The following is a 27,986-nucleotide window of genomic DNA, read 5'->3' as shown; positions in this document are numbered from 1 at the left end:
GAATCATCAGAGCACTCAAAAGATCTCTGTGCATTTACCCGGATATTTATAACAGTGCTTAACACCAAGGCTTAACAAAAACAGGAGTTTCTGGATCTCCTGTCCCCACAACCAGCCTGGTCAAGGCTATGATCTTTTGACTATTGCAACATCATTACAATGGGTCACTCAGTTTTGCAGAGGGGAACAGATTAAAGCACTCTGACTCTGTGGAGATCTCCTAGTTCTTCAGACAACAGACTTATCAACCACGGCGCTGGAAAGAACACTCACTCCTGCTTTAGCTTCTGCTGTCAAACACACCCCAGGGCTCTAGGTAAGAATTTCTGCAGTTTTAAAATGTCCTTGAGTTTTAATGTGCATCTTAGTTTAGCTGTAGCTCATTTTACAAATCTGTATTTCTTACAAACTAATTGCAATTATTTTTTACTAAAATCCACCTCGTCTACTAAATGTTCCCTGTTGGCCATTTGTGCTTAATTCTTTAGCTGGGAAATGGAACTCACCTGTGTAATTATTTCTGGTGGCTTTCTCATCTTCTGCAGATCAGTGCTGCTCCCAGGGAAGGTTGTACCAGTCTCTCTCCTGACTCCTAAGTGTAAGGATCTTTCTGGTACTGGAGCATAAGCACGTACCAAGTCTGATGCGTTTTTCAACAGGACGCATTTTATGTTGTGAACACATATATTGTATTTGACTTTCTACAGACTAACTGATCTCATTTACTGTGTGTAAATATCTGCCGGGTATTTCTTGATATCACACTAAAAATTGTGCATTTCAGTGTTGTCTTCATTTAGATCCATAAACTAGAGCCACTCATATTCCTGTGGCTGTTGGCTTATGCTGGTCACTAACATTTATGTGAATGTCTTTGATTTTGGAACGTACGTGCTTCCTGGCTCTGCCATTGCATTCTCTGGCACCATTCTGTTCTCTTGTATTGTAGCAGAAACCACAAATTGCAATTATATTAGGCTTTTAATGCAAGCATGTCAAAGTACTTCACTAGTATAAGCTATCTGAGCCACACAATGCCCCTAGGAGACAGGGAGGGAATATAGAGGATATTTTCCCCACCACTGAAATGTAGAATGTAATACTTTTGAAACCAATAAAGTTACCTTTATAACTGATCTTGTTAAAAATCATTGAGTTGTATTTAATAGATTCCTTCCGCTCCATCCTGTGTTTTTAACAGTAGAAATTCTTTACTGTTAGGATATTTTCTAACACCCATCTTCAGTATCCCTTAATCTAGCATCAGGCTTTTATTTCTCTCCTACTACTCTAGTGTATAATCTCTTTCTGGCACTCTTAGATGTAAATAAATTGAGCAGAGTGCGAACTGGAACTGCCCAGGATCTGCTTTCTATTTACATGCCATCAGAGAAGCCCCATGCAAAGCAGCTCCAGGACAAATCCCAGGTTCTGGTCTGAAGGACAGCATTCGTTCAGTGGGTGGAGCGCTCTGTTACCTGCTCCAAGGGAGGTCACCTGTCGTGTGTGAGGGTTCTGGCTGCAATCAAGTTTGTTGGGTTTTTTTTAAGACAATGAGGTTTCTCCTCACTCCATCAAATACCCTGGTACAGCAATATTCTTGAGGGTGGTAGCAGAACCAAAAGGACAGACCCAACCCTTCCAGGCTCTATGGCATTGCGAGCTCCGGCTAGAAGCATACCAACCATGCCATCTCCTTCCTTTGTTAGACTTGAGCAAACAAAGTTTGTGTGAATCCTTCTCAGGAGTGGCGCCAGGGTTTTTGGCGCCCTAGGCGGGGGTCCTTCCGCGCCTCCGGTCTTCGCGGCACTTCAGCGGTGGGTCCCGGAGCGAGTGAAGGACCTGCCGCAGAACTGCTGCAGAAGACCCAGAACGTGGAAGGACCCCCCTCCACCGCCGAATTTCAGCCGAGGATGGCATAATGCCACCTCCACCAAATCCTGGTGCCCTAGGATGGAAGTGCCGGCCCTGGTTCTTCTACCATATCCAATCACAATGTCAACCAGTTCTGCTGTAGTGTGTGATTAGTTCATAGTCGTAAACAAGGCTACCTTAGGAAGGCAAATCCCAAGTTGCTCTGATGCTGGACTGCCAGCTTTCTAATAACCTGACCCATGCCTCTGTCCTGTAAGTGGCTTGGGCATGAATGCCTTATACACCTATGGGGGAACACTCCCCTATTTCACAGGGTTTGCAAGCCTAAATGAATTCCTGTGTAACCTTCTCTACACCCCCAGGTGGCTCTGAGGGTACAGACTCTGGGGTGAGCTTTATCTCCTCAGGTCTTGGTTCACTCTGTCCATCTGGGTCTCCCTGCTGAAGTCAGGACTTCTCTCCTGGTGGTGTCTCCTGGGAAACAATGGATAATCCCCCGTCTCCCTGGGGACCGTACTCACTTCATAAAGGAGCACACAGTTCTCAAATTACCAAACACCCAATGAGCTTTATATAAACACTCGACATTATAAACACAAACAATGCAAAGAACAAGTGATATTAGCTATAATACATGTGACTCTGGCTAGACTGTTAAAATATAGATACGCAGCCATCCATGGAGTCTGCACTAAACCTTTTTTCTTTCATTTAACCACTCACGAAGTCTCCCTGACCCTAGTTGCTATGCCAGCTCTCTAACCTGCCAGCGGCCAGGCCAGGCGCCTGTTGGCAGTGTATCTGTCGATGCAGTGGGTACCTGTCTTGTCTGAGGGGTCCGAGGAACCACAGAGGGTCTGGGTCTCAGCAGTAACTTTCCATAGGGTAGGCTAGTGAGCTTAGAGATCAGCTGTCCACTTTACCTCCTGCCTGAGGCAGGTGACCAGATGTTCCGATTTTATAGGGACAGTCCCAATTTTTGGGTCTTTTTCTTATATAGGCTCCTATTACCCCCACACCGTCCCGATTTTTCACACTTGCTGCCTGGTCACTCTAGCCTGAGGTAACGGTCAGCGGCAGCTCAGCGGTGTGCCAGACAGCCACTCCCTGCCCAGTGGTGCGACAGGCTCTGTGGGAACCGAATTCAACCGTTTCCCACTTGAGGGTTCAGAAAACTGAAAAAACAGCTAGTCGGTGAGGGGAGTGGGACGTTCCCTTCCTCTCTGTCTCTCTCATCTGTTCCCCCAGAAAGAGGGGAGGTTTCTGGGGTAAAGAACCAATCCAAGCTCCCCTCTGTTGAGACATATGGGGCTGCTCTAGTTCCCTCCCTCCGACCTCCTCTCTGTGTGGGGGAGGGTTGCCGGACAATGGGGCAGCAACAGTTCTGGGATGCCACCTTCAGCCCTGCCCAGGCCTGGGTCCGTTCTGGTGAGAGGTAAGGGCAGGTCACACTGGTAGGTCTGAGGAGCTGCCCAAGGGAAAGCTATGTAAGAACAGACTGTTGTTCTTGGACTGAATCCCAGTCATGTTTGTCAGAGCCGAATATTTCAGACTGGGAGAAATTCTCAAATTCTGCAAGAAAGTGGAATTGCTGTTTACTGTAAGAACCTGGGTTTCCAAACTCTGCTGTAATGTTGCCCCTCAGTTGACTTTACAGTGGAACTTGCATCTGCTGGCACAGCAACTGGTTCCTTGCCATCAGTGCCGGTACCAGCGTAAGCAATTCTTACTAGTGTGCATATGCCATCTCCTGCATTGGCATCCAGGTGAACTTTGCAGCTTTCCCCAGCGGTGGTCTGAAAGCAGTTTGCACCGATGCCATGTGGGATCCAGTTCCCAAGGGGAGTAGCCATTCCAAGAAATCGTTGGAATCAGCCTTGTGTCTCAGGGTGAGCTGGGTGATGCCTGCACCCCCTTCCCCAAAATTCCTCACCTCCTGGAGGGGGGTTGTCTGCTAAAGGGGGAGGGATGGGGGAGTGGAATGGATCTGGGTGTCTCTCCTGTTCCTGTCCTTTATTAATCCAGGATTTATTCAGGAACCCCTGATTGCTGTTCCCTTCCATCCCTACAGCTTCTTAAGTCTTCCCCTGGTTCTGCCTCCTCTGGGAGCCCCAGCCCCAGCCCCACTGTGTGGTCTGAGTGGGGGATTCATGTAGGGCCGGGGCTGGACTAGCTCATCTGATCGAGTCTATCTGGAAGAGCTGGGCTGGAAATGAGTTTTGTTTCCATGAAAATAATGATTTGTGTGTGTGTTTTGCTGAAATCTTTCTTCAAAAATGTCCATGTTTTCATTGAGAAACTGGAACCCAGAAAACAGAGGTTTGGTTTTGGTTTGTTTTGAGCCACCAAAACCTGAAATTCTGATCAAATGCTTGACGTTTTTGGGAGCTGGCTGAAATTTCTCGGTTTTCAGCTGCTCAAATCTGAAAAGTGTTCAGGTTTGGGGGTTTTCTGTTTTCTGATGAAAACCCGAAAATGTTAACTAAAAATGGGCATTTTCTGCAGAAATCCTTGTGAGAGAGACAAGCTCACACAGAGCTCTTCTTCAGGTCTGTGTACACTTGAAAGGTCATCTCTTACCAACGGAAGTTGGTCAGATAAAAGCTATCCCCTCCCCCACCTTGTGTCTCCAATATCCTCTGACAGACATGGCTACAACCACACAGCATATAACATTGTAATTGGCATTTAGCATCTACATTGATAAACTGCTTGTAAGGTTGTTACTTGTGCTCACAAGGCAGGGGGAAATCTGCTTCTCTGATGTGGCTGGTTTTATATCTTAACTAGTTTTCAACCTGGCTTATTTTGTAGGTTTCTCGTGTGCAAATATTTTTCTGGCATAATACACTTCCCAGTGGGAAGCTTTGAAGTCTTACACACCAATGGACATCAAATGGATTTGTGCTGTCACCATAATCCTAGCCTGGTTCTGCAGAGCTTCCTCGGCACACCACACATCAGGTAAATCAAGGAGTGTTCATGATGACGCTATTGTCTAATGCTTGCTTCAGATTAAATAGTGTGCAGAAATTTACCAAGCTGTTTATAGATCATAGGGCTAAAAGGGACTGCAAGGGCCATCTAATCTTCCCCGCCTGCCAAGATGCAGAATGTGCTAGGTCTAAAACAGTACGAGGATGATTCTTAGCTTTTCATGGCTTTGACCCTGCAAGCGGGCAGACCCCTGTGGAAGGGTTTACAATTGCAGGACTGGGCAAACATGCTACTGTGCTTAATGGGAGTTTTGCAATTAACTTCAGTGGAAGCAGGAAGGGGCATCCAGTGCTGATGTACAATACATCTATTACATGTTGCTGTAATGTCTAAACACACCTTGGGTGTCCGAGAAAAATACTCCTCAATATTTCCCAGTGAAGCCGAAGGTAGCAGATTAATCTGGTGGATGGGGCTAATTTACCACCTGAAGGGAACTGGCAATAAAATTGTTTCTTCTCATGAGGAATGTTTGTTTGCTATCAAAACGCAGTGCGTGCTTCCAATGATAAAAGAGAGGAACTGAAATCCTTCTGTTCCCCACTCAAAGAGAAATACCTTCAGGTGATTGAGCCACGTGACTTGGGGAGTCAGTGTTGCAGTCCTCTCCCACATGAAACTTCCATGGGGCCAGATTCTCCAGAGCTGGCCAGGGAGGTGTAAATTACACATGGGCACCAGGAAGGAGTCCCTGTGCATGAGGACATGTGGTGGCACCGTTACCTGCTCTGCTTCAGGGTATCCACCAAGTGGAGATAGCTCAGCAGAGGCTGCCTCGTAGCCTAGCTAAGGCAGAGCAAGCTGGAGTCTTCTCCTTCTTATGCATCACCAGCATGTAGCAAACAATTCAAGGCAATTACCTCTGTGCAACCTCACTGAAAGCAAGGGGGCTGCCCAGGAGGCTGCAAGGCATCATTTGACTACCCGAGATTGCACAAGTGTAACCAAAGCTCTTGATTTGGATGTAGGATTACTGGTGCTGGAAAGAGCCTAGCGTATCTCTCAGACCCCAGAGCTCTGCTCAGGCTGAGCGCACAGGGCTGATTTTACATCAAAAATGTCTTTCCCTGGCTGTGCGCACACGTGCTGGGAGGTGGCTGAGTCAGCCTGCAAGCATGAGAAACATTACGTTTTTCACAGGAACAGATTTAAGAACACTGGTGCCCTGTCCAAGTTACAATTACCCATGCCAAGCCTTGCCATTTCAATGGATCCAACATTCTTAATTACCTGCCCTAAACTGTTAAGTCTTGTTTCTGAACATTGTTAAAACACTTTTTGAATGGTGCCCAAGTAATTCGTGCTTAATCCTGGAGGCAGTGGCAGTTTTATGGTGGTGCAGTGACCTTGGTGCAAAGCATTTTGAGATTCTGTGGCTAAAAGGCAATTTGTCTTCTATGCAATATCATAGTTTGAAATACCTGGGTTTTTTTATTATTTCTCTAAAACAACTTATTTTATCCATCTGCTTTTTCTTTTTCAGTTGAACCTCCCCGCAATCTTCAGATAATTGACCCTGGACTTTTAGGCCATCTCTATATAGAATGGCAGCCTCCACCTTCCCTGCTAACCCTTGATCAGTGTACAATAAAATATAAATTAAAATACCGTAGCACGGGCGATGCGGATTGGAAGGTAAGCTCAAGCATAGTTTGGTGTATAGCATATTGCTACTGCTTCCCATTTGTTTCATCTGTTGATTCCACCTTTTTTAAGTGAACGGTATGAAGTTGGTAAAAAAAAAAATTGGTAATTAAAGCAACTTCCTTTGACAAGGCCAACTGTCAACCAAACAGATGAATGATGTAGAAACGTAGGTCTGAGAATAGGATGAAAATATTTTACAGCTTAACAGCAGCCGCCAAAACCTTTGGGACTGATCAAGGACCTGCTTCTACAAACACTTCCAACTGGGTGTAGCGCTGATTGCCAAGAGTAATTTCATAGTATTGAATGCACTAATAGTCAGTCTTTGCAGAACTGGGAGTCTGTAAAGTGCCTATGATCCTTTGGGATGAAAAGTGCTTTATAAATGTGAGATTATGTTTGATTCATTCTCATAACATTCTAACATTTTTTACCCACGGTGGTATTTTTTATTACTGTTTACATTTATCTCTGAGAGATGGTCTGAACCGAAGTCATCCATAAAATAAAATTGCCCATCTTATCTCATTAAAAAGTAGCAAGGAGAAAGCAGATATGCCTGCTGCAAGGAGGATTGTTGAAATACTTGTCCATGGGCTGGGAGATAAGGCTCCCACACGGGTAAAAATGTAATGGACCCAGAGGAACAGACACCCAGTGCTCCAATTGCTCACTGTCAGATATTTAGAAGTGCCAAAAAAAAATCACACAATATTGTGTTGGACACACTTCTCTATTGGGCCATTTGCAAAACCCGTGGAAGACAAGAGGAGGCTTTTCAGTGACCTCAGTGGGCTCCTAGAGAACAGGACATAGAATCATAGAATATCAGAGTTGGAAGGGACCCCAGGAAGTATCTAATCCAACCCCCTTTTCAAAGCAGGACTAATGCCCACCTAAATCATCCCAGCCAGGGCTTTGTCAAGCCTGACCTTAAAAACCTCTAAGGAAGGAGATTCCACCACCTCCCTAGGTAACCCATTCCAGTGCTTCACCACCCTCCTAGTGAAAAATTTTTTCCTAATATGCAACCTAAACCTCCTGCACTGCAACTTGAGACCATTGCTCCTTGTTCTGTCATCTGGTACCACTGAGAATAGTCTAGATCCATCCTCTTTGGACCCCCCCTTCAGGTAGTTGAGAGCAGCTATCAAATCCCCACTCATTCTTCTCTTCTGCAGACTAAACATTCCCAGTTCTCTCAGCCTCTCCTCATAAGTCATGTGCTCCAGCCCTCTAATCATTTTTGTTGCCCTCCGCTGGACTCTTTCCAAGTTTTCCACATCCTTCTTGTAGTGTGGGGCCCAAAACTGGACACAGTACTCCAGATGATGCCTCACCAATGTCAAATAAAGGGGAATGATCATGTCCCTTGATCTGCTGGCAGTGCCTCTACTTATGCAGCCCAAAATGCCGTTAGCCTTCTTGGCAACATGAGCACACTGTTGACTCATATCCAGCTTCTTGTCCACTGTAACCCCTAGGTCCTTTTCTGCAGAACTGCTGCCTAGCCACTCAGTACGTAGTCTGTAGCAGTGCATCGGATTCTTCCGTCCTAAGTGCAGGACTCTGCACTTGTCCTTGTTGAACCTCATCGGGTTTCTTTTGGCCCAATCCTCTAATTTGTCTATGTCCCTCTGTATCCTATCCCTACCCTCCAGCATATCTACTACTCCTCCTAGTTTAGTGTCATCTGCAGGCTTGCTTATGGTGCAGTCCACGCCATCCTCCAGATCATTAATGAAGATATTGAACAAAACCGGCCCCAGGACTGACCCTTGGGGCACTCCGCTTGAAACCGGCTGCCAACTAGACATGGAGCCATTGATCACTGCTCGTTGAGCCTGACGATCTAGCCAGCTTTCTATCCACCATATAGTCCATTCATCCAGCCCTTATTTCTTTAACTCGCTGGCAAGAATACTGTGGGAGATCGTATCAAAAACTTTGGTAAAGTCAAGGAATAACATGTCCACTGCTTTCCCCTCACCCACAGAGTAAGTTATCTCCTCATAGAAGGCAATTAGGTTAGTCAGGCATGACTTGCCCTTGGTGAATCCATGCTGACTGTTCCTGATCACTTTCCTCTCCTCTAAGTGCTACCTTGATTTGATTCCTTGAGGACCTGCTCCATGACTTTTCCAGGGAATGAGAGGAGGCTGAGTGGCCTGTAGTTCCCCGGATCGGCTTCCTTCCCCTTTTTAAAGATGGACACTACATTAGCCTTTTTCCAGGCATCCAGGACCTCCCCCTATCACCATGAGTTTTCAAAGATAATGGCCAATGGCTCCGCAATCACATCCGCCAACTCCTTTAGCACCTTCGGACAGGGCTGCCCGGGCGGGGCAAGTGGGGAAATTTGCCCCACGCCCCTCAGGGGCCCCCATGAGAGTTTTTGGGGGCCCTGGAGCAAGGTCCTTCACTCACTCTGGGGGCCCAAGAAAACTCTCACAGGGCCTGGGCCCCCGGAGCTTCTTCTGCTCCGGGTCTTTGGCGGCAATTCAATGGCAGGGGGTCCTTCTGCTCCAGAGCAGAAGGACCCCCCACCCCTGAATTACCGCCGAAGTGGGAGCCCCCTGCTGCCGAAGACCCCAGGCCCCCTGAATCCTCTGGGTGGCCCTGCCCTCGGATACAGCACATCCACTCCATGGACTTGTGCTCGTCCAGCTTTTCTAAATAGTCCCAAACCACTTCTTTCTCCACAGAGGGCTGGTCACCTCCTCCCCATGCTGTGCTGCCCAGTGCAGCAGTCTGGGAGCTGACATTATTCGTGAAGACAGAGGCAAAAAAAATCATTGAGTACATTAGCTTTTTCTACATCCTCCATCACTAGGTTGCCTCCCTCATTCAGTAAGGGACACACACTTTCCTTGACTTCCTTTTTGTTGCTAACATACCTTCTTGTTACTCTTAACATCTCTTGCTAGTGGCAACTAGGTCAAGTTGATAGGTGAAAAGGATAGAAAGTGGAATATCAGCGTGCAGCCCATAGCCTGCCAACCAGCCACACTGCCACTGCTGGACAGTTTCGTCTACACTGGGCACAAGCTGTCATGCTGCCATTAGCGCTAGGCCCCAGACTTGTCTGACTGACTATTCAGAGGAGAGTCCTAAAGCGGGGAAGAGCTCTATGAACCAATCCCCATTGCTTGGAGGGATTGAATAGGTCGTGAAAGAGGAAATGCACTGCTAAGTGTGTGTCTGGGTTTCTCCACTTTGGTCAGGGGAAGTCAGAGAAGAAAGAAAAAGAAATCTTTGAAGAAAAAGGTCCGACTTCTCTAAATTAGCAAAGCTAACAAAGAAGAAATAAAGAGACAGACTAGAAGAGCAGGAGTGGACTCAGATGAAGCAGCAAAAGTATCTTGTAAAATGCAGATCAGGAAGAAAGACTGACAGATAACATAATCGTGTGAAATATCGGTACTTAGTGTCCTGCCAAAAGATTTGACACAGACAGGGCTTATTAACTAACTCACTCTTTTGGCAGCCCCGAGTACACAGAAGAAATGAAAGATGAAGTCACAAAAGCGGAACATGTGCCCACAGGGAGCAGCTTGTGTAAAAGGCTGCGTGAGCGTCAGACCCGTCGAGTAGTGAGATTACTCAGAGGCTGCTCAGAAGCACATGGCTCAAGAGACTTTTTTATATTCTTGAGCTACTAACAAAAAGTGCAAGGGCAGGGGCTGGGTTCATCCATTGCAGTGATGCAGGGGGGACAGGAATCGGGCTCTGCTGTTTCTCTTACTTTTCTTTAAATAAATCCCATTTCTTGGTCTTTCATTTTAATCTTTCTCAATTTGTTTTTCTTTTTTGTTTTTTAAATTTAAATTTCATTTGTTTGTTTTCAAGTTACTTGGTGATATAATTTTTTTTCCAAGTTCAGAAAAATATTAAATGCTCAAAATATTGTCAGTGTCCCAGATTTGATGGGATTAATTCCCAGCAAACTAGGAATTCCTAGCTCCTTCTCCCTGACTTGGGGAGATTGGTTGCACTTTGCCACATGAAGAATCAGTTAAAAGGGAAGGCAGATTTGCATGACTCACCTCCTTCTGCTGGTAAATCCTTCTAATCTGCGCTGGCACTTTCTATAGCATCTCTGCTAAATGCTGCACGCTGCAAAGGGACCCCTGCCCTAGAGACCCCTGCCTCTTCTTTAAGATGATCCCCTGTTGCAGTGAGAGACCCATACAAATGAGAAAGTAACTGATTAAGGGGCAACATATATTGGTCACAGTAAGGAAAAATCTTTCCTTCTGGGCAGGTTGTTCCAGAATTGTCTATTTGGGAGTTTTCACACCTTCCCCTGTAATATCTGGTGCTGGCTACTGTTTGAGACGGACACAAGCAACAGTTGGATCACAGGATTAGACTGGATGAATTTCAGTGTTTCATTCCAGTGCCGTGAAGGATATCCATCCCCATAGTGGGAAGTGCAGAGGAGTGAAATGTTGGGTGCTGGATAAGCATTGGACAGGGCAAATTTGATAGGAATGTAAAAGATCCGGATTGTGTCCACAGGAAACATTGTGTGTGTGTGTGTGTGTATGTGTGTAAGTAACCCTATGGTGTATATATAACACAGTACAGTGTACCAAACAAGCACCGATACAATATAAACACCAAAAGTTGATTACAGTGTTGTGTGTCTTACACCAGGTTGTTTTTACTAAGAAATTAAAATATGGCGATGGATTTGATCTCAGCAAGAGAACTGAAGCGAAGGTCCAGACGCTGCTAGAAGGACGTTGTACGAATGAATCTGAAGTGAAGAGTGACTGGACTCACACTACCTTCCAGCTGCCGTCACAAGGTAAGGCTCAGGCTGTCGTTCCCCACGCAACCTTTCCAGGCCATTCGCCTTCCTGGAAAAATGTGTTGACCTGACGGAAAGGTTCCACAACCAAGTTATTGCTGCCCCAGTACAGCTTCATCACCTGAGGTGCCTTAGGCACAGCAGAGCCTGTCAGGCTACTAGATGCAAAAACTTCTTTGCCAGGTTAGGCCATTTTTTTGCTTAGCAAATTGTCATTGTTTGAGGGTTGTAGACTTAGGGTCTGTCTACACTGCGGTTAGACGCCCCCAGCTGGCCCATGCCAGCTGACTCGGGCTCTCGGGGCTGTTTCATGGCTTTTGGGCTTGGGCTGCAGCCAGAGCCAACAAGTCTACACGGCAGTTAAATGGCCCACGAGCCTGAGCCGGCTGGCACGGGCCAGCTGCAGGTTTTTAATCGCAGCGCAGACACATCCTTAAACACCTGCCGTCCCATGCCCATGCCCTGATAGCAGCACTCTGGCTCGACCTCGCACATGTGCATGCATGCATCCTCTCTGCAGTCCCTTGACAAGAGAACTCTGGCTCCATTTTCCCCACCATGCCCTGACAGGAGGGGAGAATGCAACTGAACTTCCCCATCAGCGAATAGTACTGTCTAGCTTGCACGCTGCCTTTCCCCTCCGGCTCGCAAAATCCTTTGCAGAGTATTGCAGAGCTGTGAAGTGAGTTGTCTGAGAACACGCATCAAGTCATAGACTGAGTCAGAAGCAGGGACTGGCCTCCTGCATTGTGACCCTGCCTCCCTTAGCTGAAATTTGCTCAACTGCTCAGACAAATCACCTCTGAATAATTAAGCCAGGGTCACTTATTCACCCTTCCATTGCAAATAAATACATGTAAATAGGGTTTGCTGTGCAAAGGGTCACTTAAAATGAAGTGTTTGCCGAGATAGCGAGTCCCTCTGGCATGTTGCTATCGAATTAGCCTGATTGGTCTGTTTACACGAGCCAGCATGATGGCGCAGAGAAACCAAATGGGCTGGCAAGGCTATTTCTCAGCTCAGCCCAAACGAGGCCTTTCAGATAATAACATCATTCTTTCCTTTTTCTTTAACAGGAGAGCTGGAGTCACAGATCCGAGACTTCCACTGTGTCTATTACAATTGGGAGCACCTCACATGCACTTGGCAGCTGGGCCAACTAGCTCCTCCTGGGGCGCGTTATGAGTTATATTATTGGTACGTACCAGCTTGACGGGGAAGCATTTGGGTGCCAGGTGAGCAGTCTCACAGGGCAAACAGCACACTAGAGTCACACAAAGAAACAGCCATCACAATTCTGTTTTCGTTGCTGGTGTCCCCATTACATGACTCATAGGTAAATGTCACACACAGATGTTAGCACCAAGACATGGGGAACAAAGCATGAACCCTGAAAGCCAAGGTCTGGGACTCCTGAAAACAGCCTTTGTATCAAATTATTCTAGCAGAGATGTGCCCAAAGCACAAGCCTAGGTTGGAACCCCCTCAAACTTTGGATCTGGAGCCAAACCTTGCAGCTTGGAGCCCTGTCTCTAAACTTGTCTGTACCAAACCCCAGGTCTCAATGGCCCTAGGAAAGTTTGGGTTTGGGTCTGGAATCTGCGGCTCTCTAAATCATTATTACTGTCCTACAGTTAGCACTGAATACTTTAATAGGGAAGAATTCGTATTCTGCTGCCTGGGATTCTGTGACATTCCCCAGGGTCTGGACTGACAGACAATCTGGACTGACAAAGAGCTGTGTCCCTTAAATTCTCCAGCCCTCATCAGCAAACTCCCAGTCCCAGACTTTCCCCCAGAAATGTGCCTCTTGTACTGCCCAGCCACCTCCTGGATGATACAAGCTCATATAAGATCTGTCATTTATTAATAGAAAATGAGATGCACAAATCTGGTTATCCCAAATGGAGTTTCCCAAACATTTCACTGGTTTAGATAAAACAAGAAAACAAATTTATTAACTACAAAAAGATTTTAAGTGATTACAAATAATGAGGTGTAAAGGTCAGAATTGGTTACAAGAAAATAAAAGGTAAAATGCACTTAACATTGAACTTAACAAGCTAAATGAATTCAAAGCAAAGGTGTTTCTCACCACATGCTTTAGCTGTCTTACTGGATAGAATCCTACCAGTCAAGACCACTCCCCCACATCAGCATTAATTTCCTTGTCCTTCAGATGGTGGTGATGACATGGCAGAGAGAAAGGGAAGAGTATTTTGGGACCTCTGTTCCCCTTTCTTATAGTTGTCTTTTTCTTTGAAAATCATCTCCAGCTGAGGTTCAGGAGACAGAAAATATGTGAGGACCAGAACCATCTGCTGTTTCTTTGCCAAAACGTAAATTTCTTGCTCATGCCCCTTTTCCTGCCAAAGAATGGCCACTTAACCTGGTGATAGACCATTTGATTTTGTTGACACTTGGCTGAAGCATCAGTTTTGTCTTTGAGGAACTGATAATGTGTCTGCTTTTCTAAACATGGAACATGTCTCAATAATGTTATTCAGTAGAATCTTATAGCTTCACATACAAAGTTGCCACACACATTTTACCAGGACAGTAATGATCAGCAAGTTATGAGTTTTCAAACGATATCTCACAAAGCACAATTTGTACAAAATTCATCATAGCCTTGTAAAAAAGATGAACATGAGGCTACAAACTGTCACAGATTCACAGTTACACTTAAACAAATGGCTTAAAAAAGACTAAACTTTTCAAGATTCAAAATTGACTGAAGAGGGGCCCCTTCTGGCTGCCTTCAGGGTAACCTGGGACAGCTCTTAAAGATGAGATCACTTCTTCCCACAGAGGTGGGCAGTAGCAGAACAGAGTGGGTGGGGTTTACCCTCCCCACTCAGCAGAATGGCTAGGGGGTTAGCCATAGGACCAGGGACAATGGGGGATTAACTGCCTCTGCCCCCTTCCCCCCCCCGGCCCCTATGTCAGCCACTACCCTGGATCCACCTGTAGAGAGGTTACATAGCATGGAGAGGCTCAGCGGAGATGCTAATTGTTCCTGCAGCTGAGTTTGTGCGGGGGGGAAAGGTACCTCAGTCTGGGCATATCCCTCTTATGCCACCCATAGAGCCACGCCCTGCAGTCTGCAGAGCCCCGTCCTCACCTAGCCCCCGAGACGGGGCATCCGCCATGGAGAGAACTGCACACACAGATCCAGACCCCGGCCCTAGTTTGTAAATGCAGCCTCCTGGTGAGGGTTCCCTTTCGTCACAGGGGTTGTGCTTTCTGCACCTGCTGTGTGTATTTGCATTTGTGAGTTGCACCTTGAAGCCCCTGCCTTTCCCATCAGAACTAAAGCATGTCAGCCACGTATTTTGGATCTCCATAAAGTCAGGTAAATCTGACTGTTGTGGGAGTTGGCTTGAGTTCACCAGTCCTAGTAAGCAGCGAGTCTGAAGGTTCATGCATCTAGGCTTTTGTCTTCTTTTGCACCCCGGCGACTCTGGGTCCCTGAATGCGTATCCCACAAAAGTTAGGGGCTGTTAAAGTGTAGTGGTGCCAGCCCATTCAGACAAGTGCCGTTAATTCATGCATGGTTCGGCAATTTCTTCCGTGTAGTTAATCCTATTGACCTGCTGCAGAGCGCCACATAAGCTTCTTTTCTTTAGGAAAAACAAAGTTGGACTTTTGGATCAAAGTAAATTAATAACACACATCACATTTGTAATAAATAATGCAAAAGTGAGCCAGTGGATTACTGGTAAGGCATTGTTTTTATTTTCCCCATGCAAATGAGACACTGACATCTATCCAGTTGTTGGTTTCCACATGCTTTTAGCAACTTTGCCAAAAAAACATCAAAACTGATTAGAAGTTGTTTTAGAAACAATAATGCCAAAGCTCTGTTTGAAAACTATGACCGTGAATTGGAAACCTCATCACAGAAACAAACACCTGGAGCTGGACGGTGCTCCAGTTAACACAGCAGCTGCACCAAGGTCATTTTTCAAATTGCAGGAGGAGTTTGTTTATTTATAAAGCAACGTCCAGTGAAGACAGGGACCTTTCCCGGATAATGTATTCTGCACAGGGCCACCCACTGGGCTTTGAACAGAATGGCCAAATTCAGTCCTCCTGCAAACTTCCTGGAAGGACTCCAAGCAAGTGAGAAGTTGAGGTACCAGCCCTGCCCTAGCAGCAAAGGACTCACTAGAGGAACATCCAGGATCTGGGCAGGAAGGAAGGTTCCCTCCCTGGAGTGTGGGATGTTTAGGACTGTATTGGAGCTCAGTGTTAGGAAGTATTAGGGGAGGCGTACCTCCTTGGGAACCCCAGAGGGGCAACACCCGCCTAGCCTATAATCCCCTAGCTGGGCTGGGAAGGGGCATGTGCCAGTGGCCATGTGTACAAAGTCAGCCCTCCGCCAGCACAGCCACCAACCAGTACACAGAGGGGTCAGGGCTAGCTCCATGTCCCTGCTCTGCCCCCTCCCTGCTGGGAATGTACATCCTGCTGGCAGCACTGGCCAGGGCCCAGCATTCCTGCAGTGCAAGCAGCCAGGTGAGCAGGAGACCCCCGGCACAAGCCCACAGCAGAGTGCAAGCCTGCTTTGGCCCTGGCTGGAGGAATGTTCCTGGCACAGATGTGGCACAGTGATGCTGCACTAGGCTGTGATTTCCTTGGGAAATGTAACCATGCAGGTACTTACTGTGACAGAGAACGAGGTACCCCCAGCTGCCTGGTCAAGGAACCACCTCCTCCCCAAAAGCTGCTGGCTCCGGTGTTGCGGACACCAGGGTTCAGTACGTCCCATGCTTCCTCTGGAGGAGCGGGGCTCAGAGGCTCAGGGGGAGCTTCTCCGCTAGCTCTGCTGGTAGAGGCTGGGATTCGTAAACCTGGGATGAATCCCTGCCCGTGACCTATGGTAGCAGTTGTTACACTAGTATCTCCCCAGGGTGCAGTAGCTGGAAAGAAAGAGCACGGGCCTCTTCGGCTTAGAGTCCATTCAGTGACCAGACCTTCCAGGATTTCCAGCAGACTGACGCACTTCGCTGCCTTGTGTCAGGGGACATGTTACTTTGCAAGCTTCCTGCACCATGTGACCTCATCACAAAAGGGAACGTTCTGTATGTTCGGCTCCACGTGGCAAAAGCTGTAGTCTCCACCTTCTAACGCTCAGCCATATGGCACCTCATCAGTCCTCATGAGTGACTCCCTGATGGCTTACCCGATAACCTGGGTGTGCCCCTTTCCAAGAATGCTGCAGTGCTAGTCACCAGACTTTGACTGAGTCATGGCCTTCTTTGTAAACAGATTTTTAATTTGGTTTAGCTTGAAACTTTAGAGAAGAGCAGATCAAAATACAAGACTTTTCTTCGGCCTCCTTGCCCTACTCATTAATTAGTTGCAATTTTTTTTTAACCCTCAATCTTGTAAAGCAGGAAATGAAACACAATTTCTTTTTCAGTTCCAAATGCTTTTGCACCATGGCCAGCCCGGGAACAAAAAGGATTCGTGTTCAATACTATGGGTGCTTTTATATGATCATAAAATAGTGATATTAATATTTATTCACTCTGACTCGTGATTTAAAGGCCATTCTGGTATAGCTCTTGATTGATCTCGCATATTTATTTCACCGAATAATTGGATCATGAATACTATTTTAGTCAATGACCTGTCAGACCTTTCTGAAGAATAAAACACAGTGCAAATATTTAAAACATCCCTGATTTAAATAGGGCATGTAACAGAACTCTCCTACCTTATGCATAGGTACGAAGGGCTGGATCACGCAGTGCAATGTAGTGACTATATTCAGACTCATGGAAGAAATACTGGATGCAATTTGCAAAACCTGAGGCAGGCAGAATATATTGATTTCAACGTCTGTGTTAATGGTTCTTCAGAGTCCACACAGCTGAGACCTTCCTACTTCACATTTCGTCTTCAGAACCTAGGTAATGACAACAGCCCGATCTACTTTTGCAGGCTTGGGGGGAAAGATGCGGATTCTTACATGGTCTAGTAGCTCCTGGGATGAGTCAGTAGCTGTCTTGGGACCAGGTTTCAGTGGTTTGTAAGTACGATGGTAATTAACTATCAGAACTGCTTACCAAAGGATGTGCTACAGTCTCCATCACTGGCCATCTTTAAATCAAGCCTGGCTGTCTTGGTAAAAGATCTCCAGTTCAACCTCAAATTATTGTGGTAGTTGCAGGATTCATAGGGGGAGGGTTCCCTGCCCTGGGCTTTACAGGATGCCAGAGGGTTGCCAGATGGCCAGTTTTCAACCGAACACCCAGTCAAAAAGGGACCCTCCCCAGCCCCATGAAAACGAGCAAGTGAGTGAGGGTGGGGGAGAGAGAGCAGCAGAGGGACGAGGGAAGATGGAGTGGGTGAAACCTCGGGGACAGGGTGGGGCAAGGGTGTTCGGTTCTGTTCAGTCAGAAAGTTGGCAACCCTAGAAAACTTTCACATCTATGAACAGAAAGCAAAGAAGCTTCGCTTCTCTACACCAGCTGAGGATCTGGCCCTTATGGGCTGGTGGGGTAGTCTTATGGTCTTGGCTCGGCAGACCTAATAACTGGGCAATTTAGGTGTTGAACTGAACTCTTCAAACTTTGCAGTAACTACTGTGTGCGTTAAAGGCGCTGACAGCATGGAGAAAGCGCTGGGCACATTTTTAAAAAATCAGCTACAGGTTCACTTACAAGAAGGTTCTAATCCAGCCTAAGGGCCAAATTCAATGTCTCAGTAAACAGTGGCAACTGAGGCTGTCTTAACAGTTGCATTGAGGATGCTGGAAGTAGATGTAAGTCACGTGAACTTATCCTCCCCCTCAGACTTCTGGATTTGGCCCTAAATGTGATAACCAGTCTACAAAGGTGTTTCCTAGTGCCATCCTAATGGCCACATTAAGGGAGAATTTTGTAAATAACCATGGAAAGAAACAGACTGTTGCAGATACTGGGAAAAAGTGTGGAGGTGGGTTCTTGCTCACAGGACAGGTGTTTTCCCCTTTTCACCTAGTGACTGTGTTACTGGCTGGCCCTTCAGATGATCGTCACCCTGAGAACGATGGGGCAGCACTGACGGAAGTCAGTGCTGGTGGGAATAAAGACTCCATTCAGTATTGTGCAGATAGTACCTCATGCAACATATTACTGGCTGTGGGTGATTTAATAAGAATTGCCATTGGAACAGAAACAGCTTCTCTGTGTCTTAATACAATTCGTGATAATTCAGAAAAGTGCAGGGACCTTTCAGCTTTTTATTAAAACCAAAAGATACACAACTGGATGCAGTATGACGGTTACTGTTAGACTTTTTGGCTAAAACCATAAGTGAGTTTAGAGGGAGCTGCAGCCCAGGGGACCAAAAACAGGAGTGTGGCTTGGACAGCTAATAGAAGAGAGTATAAATGTGCTCGACTGCCCCTTGGCAGGGCCTCCTAGCATGGAAATCACACCAGGCTAAGTTCCCTTACTCTCACACAAATATGTTGGTCCAAGGGAGGAAGCTGCCAGATGCTTCCTGTATGTCTTTAGGCAAGTCACATAATATTAGAACTAGGCAGAAGTTTTTGCCCGAAACATTTTGTGCCAAAAACTGCAGATTCAGGCTGATAGAAACATTTTGCAAATTTGTGCTGAATTTGCCAAATTACTTTTATTTGGCAGGGAGGGGGGTGGAAAAAGTCTGAAAACAAACTGAAAAAAATCTAAACCTTTTTTTCCAACACTTTCAAAATGAAACATTTTGATTTTTCAATTTGAAATGACTTTTTGTTCAGAAAATTTCTTACATTTCTTAAAAAATTCAAAATGTTTTAAAAGGCTTGAGAATGAAAAGGAATATTTTGACCCAAAACAAATTTTACTCTTTGGTTTGCTGAAAATATCTGTTTCAAGTTGACCTGAATTTGGTTTATTTAACAGATGGTGAACTGAAAAATCAGTTCCCCTCTCTGCACTCTACTCACTAGCTCTGTAGCCCTGTTTGCCCATCCGTAATATGAGGACAATGAGCTCTCTCTCCCTCCCGAGAGTGTCCCGAGGATGAAGTCATTAAAGAGTGTGAGAAGACAGTCAGGATTTGAGTGGTGGGGGAGACACATCGGGATATAGGTTGTGTAATAGAGTAGGGGCTGTACTGGGTTTTGTTTACCATTTTACACATCAGCTATGAATTTAGCTCCTTTTAACTATCTTTATATTTGAAGGCAATTTAGAAATGTTTCTACCTAGGAAGTTTGCATGTGACTGGGATTAATTTATCTCTTCGGTATTAACAACACTTCTGATTGATATGCTGCTGGGCTTGGGAACAACCCTAATGACTCCAGAGCGAGGCTGGCCAACGTTTTTCATTTGAAAGTCTTTTTCTGATGAAAATCAGCCTTTTTTAAATACAAAATTACTGGTGAAAGCTCTTTCTTTCTATCCAAATTTTCCATACTTACCAGGGTTCTCTTCCACCTCTAATTTCTGCGATTGCAAGCAATTGCTTTATTTTAGAGAGCACAGATAAGTTTGCTGCTGTTCTGCAACATGTAACTGCATGACACAAAGCTGATTTGACCAAAGGATAATCTTAAGTCCTGGAACATTTACCACTGAAGCCAAAGCTCTAGGTCTTATGGACTGTATTATGCCGTAGGTTTTTAAGGTGAATACTCTCACAAATGCACAGCCATTAATTTTAATGTAAAAATTTGCTTAAAAATCTCTCTGGCACAGTATGGGTCCATGATAGACCCTCACTTATGAAGGGAGCAACCATTAACAATTCCTATAGCAGAAGAACATGGATCATGTTGTCGCTCCCCCCCAGGAGGCACGAAATGCTGTGACTCACCACGCTCAGACCCCAAATGTACGTAAGAGAAGGTAAAGCCTCTGGAAGAGGGTGGATGTTCCCTTGGTGTTTGGACATCTCTGCACCCAGGTTCACAACAGCAAGCTAACGCAAACCCAGGTGCAGTTAGTGCAAGATGGAGATTTGCTACAAGCTTTTGCACAGTGACAGATGATGTGCTGATGGTGGCAATATCCTGGACAAACCTTAATGAATTAAATGAATGTATCATTGTGAGCCAGGCATTGTGCAGAATTCCATGGGGAAGGGATCACACCCTGCCAGGGGTTAAGAACAGTGGTGGGTGGTTAGGCAAATTCACTTGGGTTGCAATATTGTCCAAGCGGTACCACCACCTGGAGAAAGGCTCCCATGGATTCTCCAATGACCATCAGATAGAGGAAGGACTTAGGTTAAATAAGCTGACTCCAGCTCTTCGTTCTGATCCAGCAAATGGACAGGTTCCAGTCTTTGCTGCAAAGAGTTGGAATGACTCGTTCCCGTCTGTTCTTGTTCTGAGCCAAAGAGGTTATGACCCAGTAACTGCAGGAAAACCTCCTGGGGAGGGGGCTGAAGGGCTGCTTAGAGCCCTTGTTGGCACTGAGGTGTTGTCTGGTAAGCTCATTATCATGCCCATAGGTTCTTTTACTGTTTTTTCTGTAATGCTTTTACCTTCGGAATATGTGCTCGCTTAGAAGGAGCTGTGTGGTATTTCAACCATGGCAGCTCCAGTGTCTTGTGTCTGAGGAGGAAATTAAAGCAGCCCTTATGTTGCTGGGTAATTCACAGTGTAGGCAGGGAGCTTGGCAGCCTGAAAATACCCTGGTCAGGAGGGAGAGAGACGCATGTCTCCACCCAAGAGAGGTGACGCCTGAAGAGCCAGAAGCCTAAATATGGGTGCCGTGGCTGGACCCTGGAGGGAAATACAGGTCCAGTTGCCCTGAACTGTGATGCTGACCAATGCCATTTCACCTACAATAACATCTCAAAGTACTTGCCATGTGTTAAGGAGCTTTAAGTACCAAACCCCATGTTTCAGAGGCAGAATCTAATTCGCAGTTCGGAATTAAGTGTAACGGCGCACATCTGTCTTCAAGGCAGCCCACATCCATGCAGCTGGTTGTCAGGGCCAGGGCCGGCTCCAGGCACCAGCCAAGCAAGCTCGTGCTTGGGGCAGCAGATTCTAAAGGGCGGCTTCCGCCCAATCCTAGGGCGGCACGGCCACCTTTTTCTTTCTTTGTTCACCGCTCTGGCCGCCCTGCAGGGGTGGCAGTGCGGAGGAGGGGAGTGCCCTGCTGGGAGACGGCTGCGCACTCTGTCTGCCCCAGCCGGTGCCAGTGCGGCAGCAAGCCCGGCAGCCCATGTCCTTCCCTCCCCGCTGACCAGAGTGAGACGGCGGGAGGGGCCGAGTGGTGAGAGCCCCGGCTGAAGGAAGCCCTGGCTGCCTCTGCTTCTCTCTCTCTCCCCCCCCCCCGCTTGCCCCCCCCCCCACTGCCCGGGGCACGTCTGCAGCGCAGGGAGTCCCGCTAGCCGAAAGTTTGCACCCTGGCTCCGGCTGCCCCGCAGGTTTATTTATTTATTTGCTTTGACGCTCCAGCCACCCAGCAGGTTTTTGGGATTTTTTTGCTTGGGGCGGCAAAAAAGCCAGAGCCGGCGCTGGTCAGGATGCCAGTGGGCACTGGCTAGCGTCTCACGAGAAGCCGCTGAAGTTCTACCAGGACTGAAAGGAGCAATGATTCCCCAGTGGAAGCTCTGATCATGTCTCTCTCCTTTTCAGTCAAACCTTCTCCGCCTGAGAAGCTGTCGGTTTCCATTTCTGCCTATGAGGAAGTTCATGTGGAGTGGAGCCCTCCTGCTGGGGGTACCCCCCCGCACTGCCTGGACTACGAGGTGCAGCTGACAGAGCATGATGGCGAAGCTGATGCTCCCTGGACGGTATGCGAGGCACATGGTTGTTGATAACCAGCTTTCTTACACAGGCTCTAGTTTAAGATGAGCAAGGAGGTTGCTCATTGTGAAGCCTGTTCCATTCCCTTGCCATCAGGATGGGATGGGAGGGCCGGCAGCTGAAGCAGGCAGGGAACAGCCCTGAACTGAATGGTGGGAAGGCTCATTAGCTGCCACCAATTTGTAAAAACCGGTGAGGAGTGAGGGTTTATGGGTGCCATCTGGCAAAGTTTGACCAGCTGCAGAGAGAGAGACCTTGCTCGAGCCTGCTCCAGGCACAGGATCTGACCTCTACAGCTGCAATATAAGGTGACAGATAAAAAGATCCAATCTTGTGCCTTCTGGATTGGCTTGTAAGATCTGCGAGGGGCAGAGAGACATGGCTGGCAGGTTCTCCATCGTGCTTGCACATGGATGTAAAAGCATGTCATTCCTTCCCCCAGCTGAGCTTTCTGCCCCAGGACTCTGGCTGTTCCATAGCTTCACCTCAGCTGACTAGCCCTGAGACAGGACTCGAATGGATGGGAGGCAGCGGGAGCAGGCTGTCGTGCCCAGCTCCCTGGCTTCCACGGGTGAAGAGCTGCCTGCACCACGCTCCTCGCAGTGCTTGACTGGGTGGCAGAGATGCTATTGCATGCGACCTCCCTGCGTGGTGCCTGAATGGGAAGCAGACGGCAGAGATTGTTATGCCAGACCTTACTTCTTATTGCTAGCTCTTGGAGAGAAGAGAAAGGAAGGCTTTAAAAAGGGAACAGATGTCTGTTTTGGAGAGGAGCCATATAATTACTTCTAGGGGCAACTGTACCATCAGATGTTCATTTCTTTCTGGGTGAGGCCTGGTTTTATAGCTATGGCCCCTAATTAGGATTTAGGAGATCTGGGTTCGAATCTAGTGTTTACCCACACTCCACGTGTTACCGCAAGCAAGTCGCTTCATCTCTCTGGGGCTCAGTTTTCCATTCCTCCCAGCTCCTCTGGCCAGTCTGTATAGACTGGAGTCTCTTCAGGGCACGGTGCTGTGCACTGCCCCTGGCAAAAAGGGGCCCTGGCTTCTCCTGAGGCCCCAGGAGATACTTTTAACAACTTTCCAATTCAAGCATCCAAAATATGAATTGTGTCAATCCTGCAGCCTGCGCCTGGCAAAGCTTTCCATGGAATCCACAGGTGTTTTGCCTGAGCAAGGACTTAGGATTTGGCCCAAGGCAAGTGTAATTTTAATTTCTTCAAAGAAGTGGTGACGAACACACTCTAACGCTGATGTGCAGTCCCTTTCCTCGTGCCTGTTCAGTTACAATATGGGCTCCAAAATTGCTGGAATGAATCCCTGTAATGCTGTGTTTACTGGCAAATTGTAATCCACCAGTTAGATAACTTTATGAAGGGCTCCACAAATTAGCAAGAATAAACTGTAGCTCACAGGCAAGTACAGCTGACTTAGACGGTTGGTTAGTTTGTTCATTTTACTCATGCTAGGTCTGTAGAAAGCCATCACTAAATGCATTTCAAATAAACAAAGCCAGCCTCCTGGCGGGTTAACCAGCGTCCACAGGAGCAGTCACCATATTGTCAGAAGACGCTCGCCCCTTGGCACTGTCTAGCCCGTGTAACTAGGGCCTTGGCTACACTGGCGCTTTACAGCGCTGCAACTTTCTCACTCAGGGGTGTGAAAAAACACTCCCCCTCTGAGTGCAGCAAGTTACAGCGCTGTAAAGTGCCAGTGTAAACAGTGCCCCAGCGCTGGGAGAGCGGCTCCCAGCGTTGTAAGCTAATCCCCACGGGGAGGTGGAGTGCCTGCAGTGCTGGGAGAGCTCTCTCCCAGTGCTGGCGCTGCGACCACACTCACACTTCAAAGTGCTCCCGCGGCAGCGCTTTGAAGTTGCAAGTGTAGCCAACCCTGAGTAGCTCGGGGGTGTGGAACGACACGGATATACCGATGTCAGTTTCGAGTGTAGAGACCTGGTCTAACTCCTGTAGCACGTAATCAATCAACCTTCTTTATTCTGCATGTTCACCTCTTTCTCAGGCTGTCTCAACCCAAGTGGAAACCACCTTTACCTTCTCCCAGGCCAATCGCAGCCGCGCCACATGCGTCCGCGTACGAGGGAAAACAAACATGTTCTGCGCCAACAAGGGCTTTTGGAGTGAATGGACACGGAAATGTTTCTACGGTAGGAGACAGTAAAAGAAATGAGTGCTGTTGGGTCCCCTTTATGGGGCTGTCTTGGAACTGAGAACTGGGGATCTGGCCCAGAGATGATTTTGCATCTTCAAAGCACATTGCAAACATGGGCTATTTAACCTTCACCAAAAACATCCCCACCCTCCATTTTACAGGCAGGAAACTGCCTCTTGGTGGGGAGAGAGATAGCTCAGTGGTTTGAGCACTGGCCTACTAAACCCAGGGTTGTGAGTTCAATCCTTGAGGGACCCACTTAGGGGTCTGGGGCAAAAATTGGTCCTGCTAGTGAAGGCAGGGGGCTGGACTCAATGACCTTTCAAGGTCCCTTCCAGCTCTAGGAGATTGGTATATTTCCAATTATTACCTTTACCATTACACAGTGCTCTGCTGGTCACAGAACTGAAACAGTTTTGCTAGACAGGAGCTAATTTTGCAGATCTGACTACAGGGAGTATGCCCCAGTATGACATGCAGCCCGCTTCCATGAGAAATCTTTCCAAGTCTCCATGGGGCAGGATTTGGGGACCAGGGACAGGAGGTGCTGTGCTGTCCATGGGTCCATTGGCCACTGTTTGTTCTGAGTACAGGACCATGCAGCCTCAGGAAGCAGTAAACTGTGGAGAAGCACATCCTGGGGGCAGGTTTCCTTCCCCGCTCAGCAGGGAGACCCATCTGCACCGCCCAGCGTCATGACTTTGGCGTGGAAGGCGAAGGTTTAGCTGACAGGGGATTTCTGGTTGCTGAAATGGGGCTGGGGAGGAGAGGGCTCTAAGAGGATGAGCACTTCTCTGAGACACAAAGAGGCAGCACATGGATACAGCCCTCCTCTTGCTACAAAGCAGGTGTGTAGAGCAAATCACTTCCCAGGCTGGGCCACAGCCATGGCATTTCTGGATCTGGTCACCTCCGGACAGCATCAGTCATGAGATTAGCGAGTAAACCCACTTATCAATGCGGTGACACACCACTTCTGGGATGCAGCATGTGAGGGAGCTTGGTTTAATTGGTGGTGACAGCCGCAGTCTGAATGAATGCAGGGACAGTGGACCACTCCAACAGCCGGGACAGCAGGCTGGTGGGGCTTTGGTCAGACTCAGCTGTGGGGAATAGCTGGCTCTAAGCTCATGTTGCGGGGGGCTCAGGCTCACACGCCATTCCCTGGAATGTGTGTCTCATCCCACGTACTCAGACTGCCTCCATCTGCACACTGGCCGCTAGCAGGCTGCGGTGAGAGCTCCATAGGCTGCTGCTTTCCCAGCCAATATGCTGTGACCCTCGGGGGTGGAGGTCGTAACGGGGACCCGCACAGGAAGAGGGGAGGAAGTCAGCAAAATCTTATTGTTGCTAGGAACCTGCCCTGCCTTCTGCTGTGGCATCCCCACTTCCTGCCTCAGAACCAGCCCCGGCTCTCAGCTCTGGGGCTGAGACAGCTGAGTTGCTAGGACGGGGAGAGGGAGACCAGCATCCCTCACCCAAACCACCCCCACTGCGTTTTCCCATGAACTAAATCCCAGCAGCCTTTGCAACCACGAAGGATTGTGAGATGAGGAGGGAGGCATGATGGCTTTTTGGGGGGCGAGGGGGTTACACATTAATACATTCAAGCCACACTGGTTATCATTGGATGCAGGTGACCAATCGTATTGTTTCTGTGACCTGGTTACATGAATGTCATGGTTACAGTGGGACTTTCTGGACTGAATTTAAAATCCATTTCATTAGGTTAGTTGTTATGAGTCCTGATTTTAAAAAGCCGCTAAGTGCCCTGTACAGCACATGATTAGAGAGGGCCCCGGAATCAGGGCTTGGCTGTGCCACAGGCTTCCTGTGTATTCTTGGGCGGGTCACGTAACCCCTCTAGGCCTCACGTCCTTATCTGTGACATGGGGATGCCAGTCATTTCTGTCCCCCCTCTGTCTGCCGGGCTACTCAGATTAGGAATGTTTTGCGGGAGGCGCTTCCTTTCCTTGGCAATTGGAAAAGCTAAAACAAGAATTGTGAAAATGTGAATTCCCTTCGTAAACACACATTATCACCCCAATTCCAACACACTGCTGTAAATCTAAAGTAACACCCCAGACTCTCACCAGCATGCGTGAGATCAGAACTGGGCTGGCTGCCTCAAAGCTTGGGAAAGATGGGTCCCTCCTGAAGTGAGTGGGTGATAAAATCTCAGTGTAGCAAAGAGCAGCACCGGTGGATAAAATACATCCACAGCTGGGCATAATGTGTCTAAACCTAAAATATGTGCAAGGATTAATGGACGTGTGCAGCATGTTAAATTTAATAATATACTAGCCCATATAATGAGAAAATGGGATTTTGTACTTGGCTCCAGTCTGGTTGCAGTGTAATATAAATACTGATGAATGGAGAAATTCCTTTAATGCTTTGTGGTTTGTCTTCGCAGTGTCCAGAAAAGATGAAAAGCAGCTGTTCATCCTCATTGCAGTAGTCTTAAGTTTTCTGACTGTCATCATCATATTTATATTTACTGCACAGCACAAGAAAAGGTAAATGCTAAGGCAACTTGCAAGCGACATACGTCTGTCTAGCTTTTTCAGCTCGTACAGTTAGAAATGAAATGACGTAAAGTATGACTGCTATAATGGCATATTCTATCGCCATTGCCAGTGACCTGAGAGCAGAACTTGTGCCTTAGACTGGGATTAAACAAATTGTTTCACACTCTAGCAATGACTATTAAGTTTAGTACAATATTAACAGTTACTGTTAACCAACACCTCTATTGTGCACAAACGTATAGCTCTCCTTAGCACACAAATGGCGAAATAAGAGTGACAGTTTTTGTGTCGGCTTCATGATATAAAATGTATTAGAAAGGCCCAAGGAATGAGCGGGTACCTCTTTCTCCTAACTGTCGAGGTCAAATTCAGCTGATGTAAGTTACACTTCTGATCAGATTTTCCTGTTATCCCAATGGAATTCTCAACTGTTTCCATTTGTTCCAGTGGAGTTACTCCCAGCTTACACTAGTGGAACTAATGCCAGCATCTGTGCCCAAAGCCATGGGGGCAGATCTTCTACCCCACGGTAAATTTGTCTGAGCTGTACTGGAACTATGTCAGTTCACGCGGCGGTGCTGCTCCACTCTTTTGATGCCAATAGCTCTTAACATGCATTGTTGGGTAGACATTTTCCTATATTAATGATTGCACAGAGGGAAGCAGGTCTGGTAAATTAATTACCCACATCCTAGTTAATTCAATGTTCTTTGGGTCAGAAGTATCCCTTAGGATCTGTATCAAGCAAATTACCCATGAAACCTATGGTTAGAATCACTATGACCACATAATCTCAAAGCACATGGATAGTCTGTTGCTGTTTTTACTCATGCAGGTGTCAATAGAGAGGAAGAGTTAGCTATAGAAATATTGTCACTCTATTAATAGATGAATTGAAGCCTATTAAATAGCTCAATTATTTGGATGTCCTGGCTTTTATACATACCTACATGTTGATATTTCTGTTTTTTATTTGCCTTTTATATTTTTAAGAACAAATGGAGAGAAAAATATATCACCTACAGCTCTATATTTGGAATAATTCCTAAACAAAATGATTTCCAGAGATGCCCTTTGAGATGTCAGCGGAACTTGCGGCTGCATTATGCACGTTATCGATGTCCATAATAAAGACCCATGCCAATTTCCGGTTCCTAGTGTTCTTGGCAAATTTCACGCT

At 47.0% G+C, this 27,986-nt stretch overlaps 1 protein-coding gene across 2 annotated transcripts; it reads left to right on the top strand.

Annotated features, from left to right (window-relative positions):
* IL13RA2 (interleukin 13 receptor subunit alpha 2) lies at positions 1–27,954 on the top strand. Of its 2 annotated transcripts, none has more exons than XM_050964980.1 (10): positions 1–316; positions 4,690–4,839; positions 6,356–6,507; positions 11,179–11,332; positions 12,412–12,532; positions 17,072–17,256; positions 21,933–22,090; positions 24,126–24,270; positions 26,692–26,794; positions 27,800–27,954. In XM_050964980.1, exons 2-10 carry the CDS (start codon positions 4,761–4,763, stop codon positions 27,846–27,848), a joined length of 1,146 nt encoding a protein of 381 aa, XP_050820937.1. In that variant the 5' UTR covers positions 1–316; positions 4,690–4,760; the 3' UTR covers positions 27,849–27,954. The 2 variants fall into 2 exon arrangements, with proteins under 2 accessions (XP_050820937.1, XP_050820938.1); XM_050964981.1 differs by lacking the exon at positions 1–316 and adding an exon at positions 3,705–3,764.
* Positions 27,955–27,986: the final 32 nt, after the last annotated feature.

The sequence above is a fragment of the Gopherus flavomarginatus genome, chromosome 8, assembly GCF_025201925.1.
Source record: "Gopherus flavomarginatus isolate rGopFla2 chromosome 8, rGopFla2.mat.asm, whole genome shotgun sequence".
Lineage (NCBI taxonomy): Eukaryota > Metazoa > Chordata > Testudines > Testudinidae > Gopherus > Gopherus flavomarginatus.
This window is presented reverse-complemented; position numbering and strand designations above follow the sequence as displayed.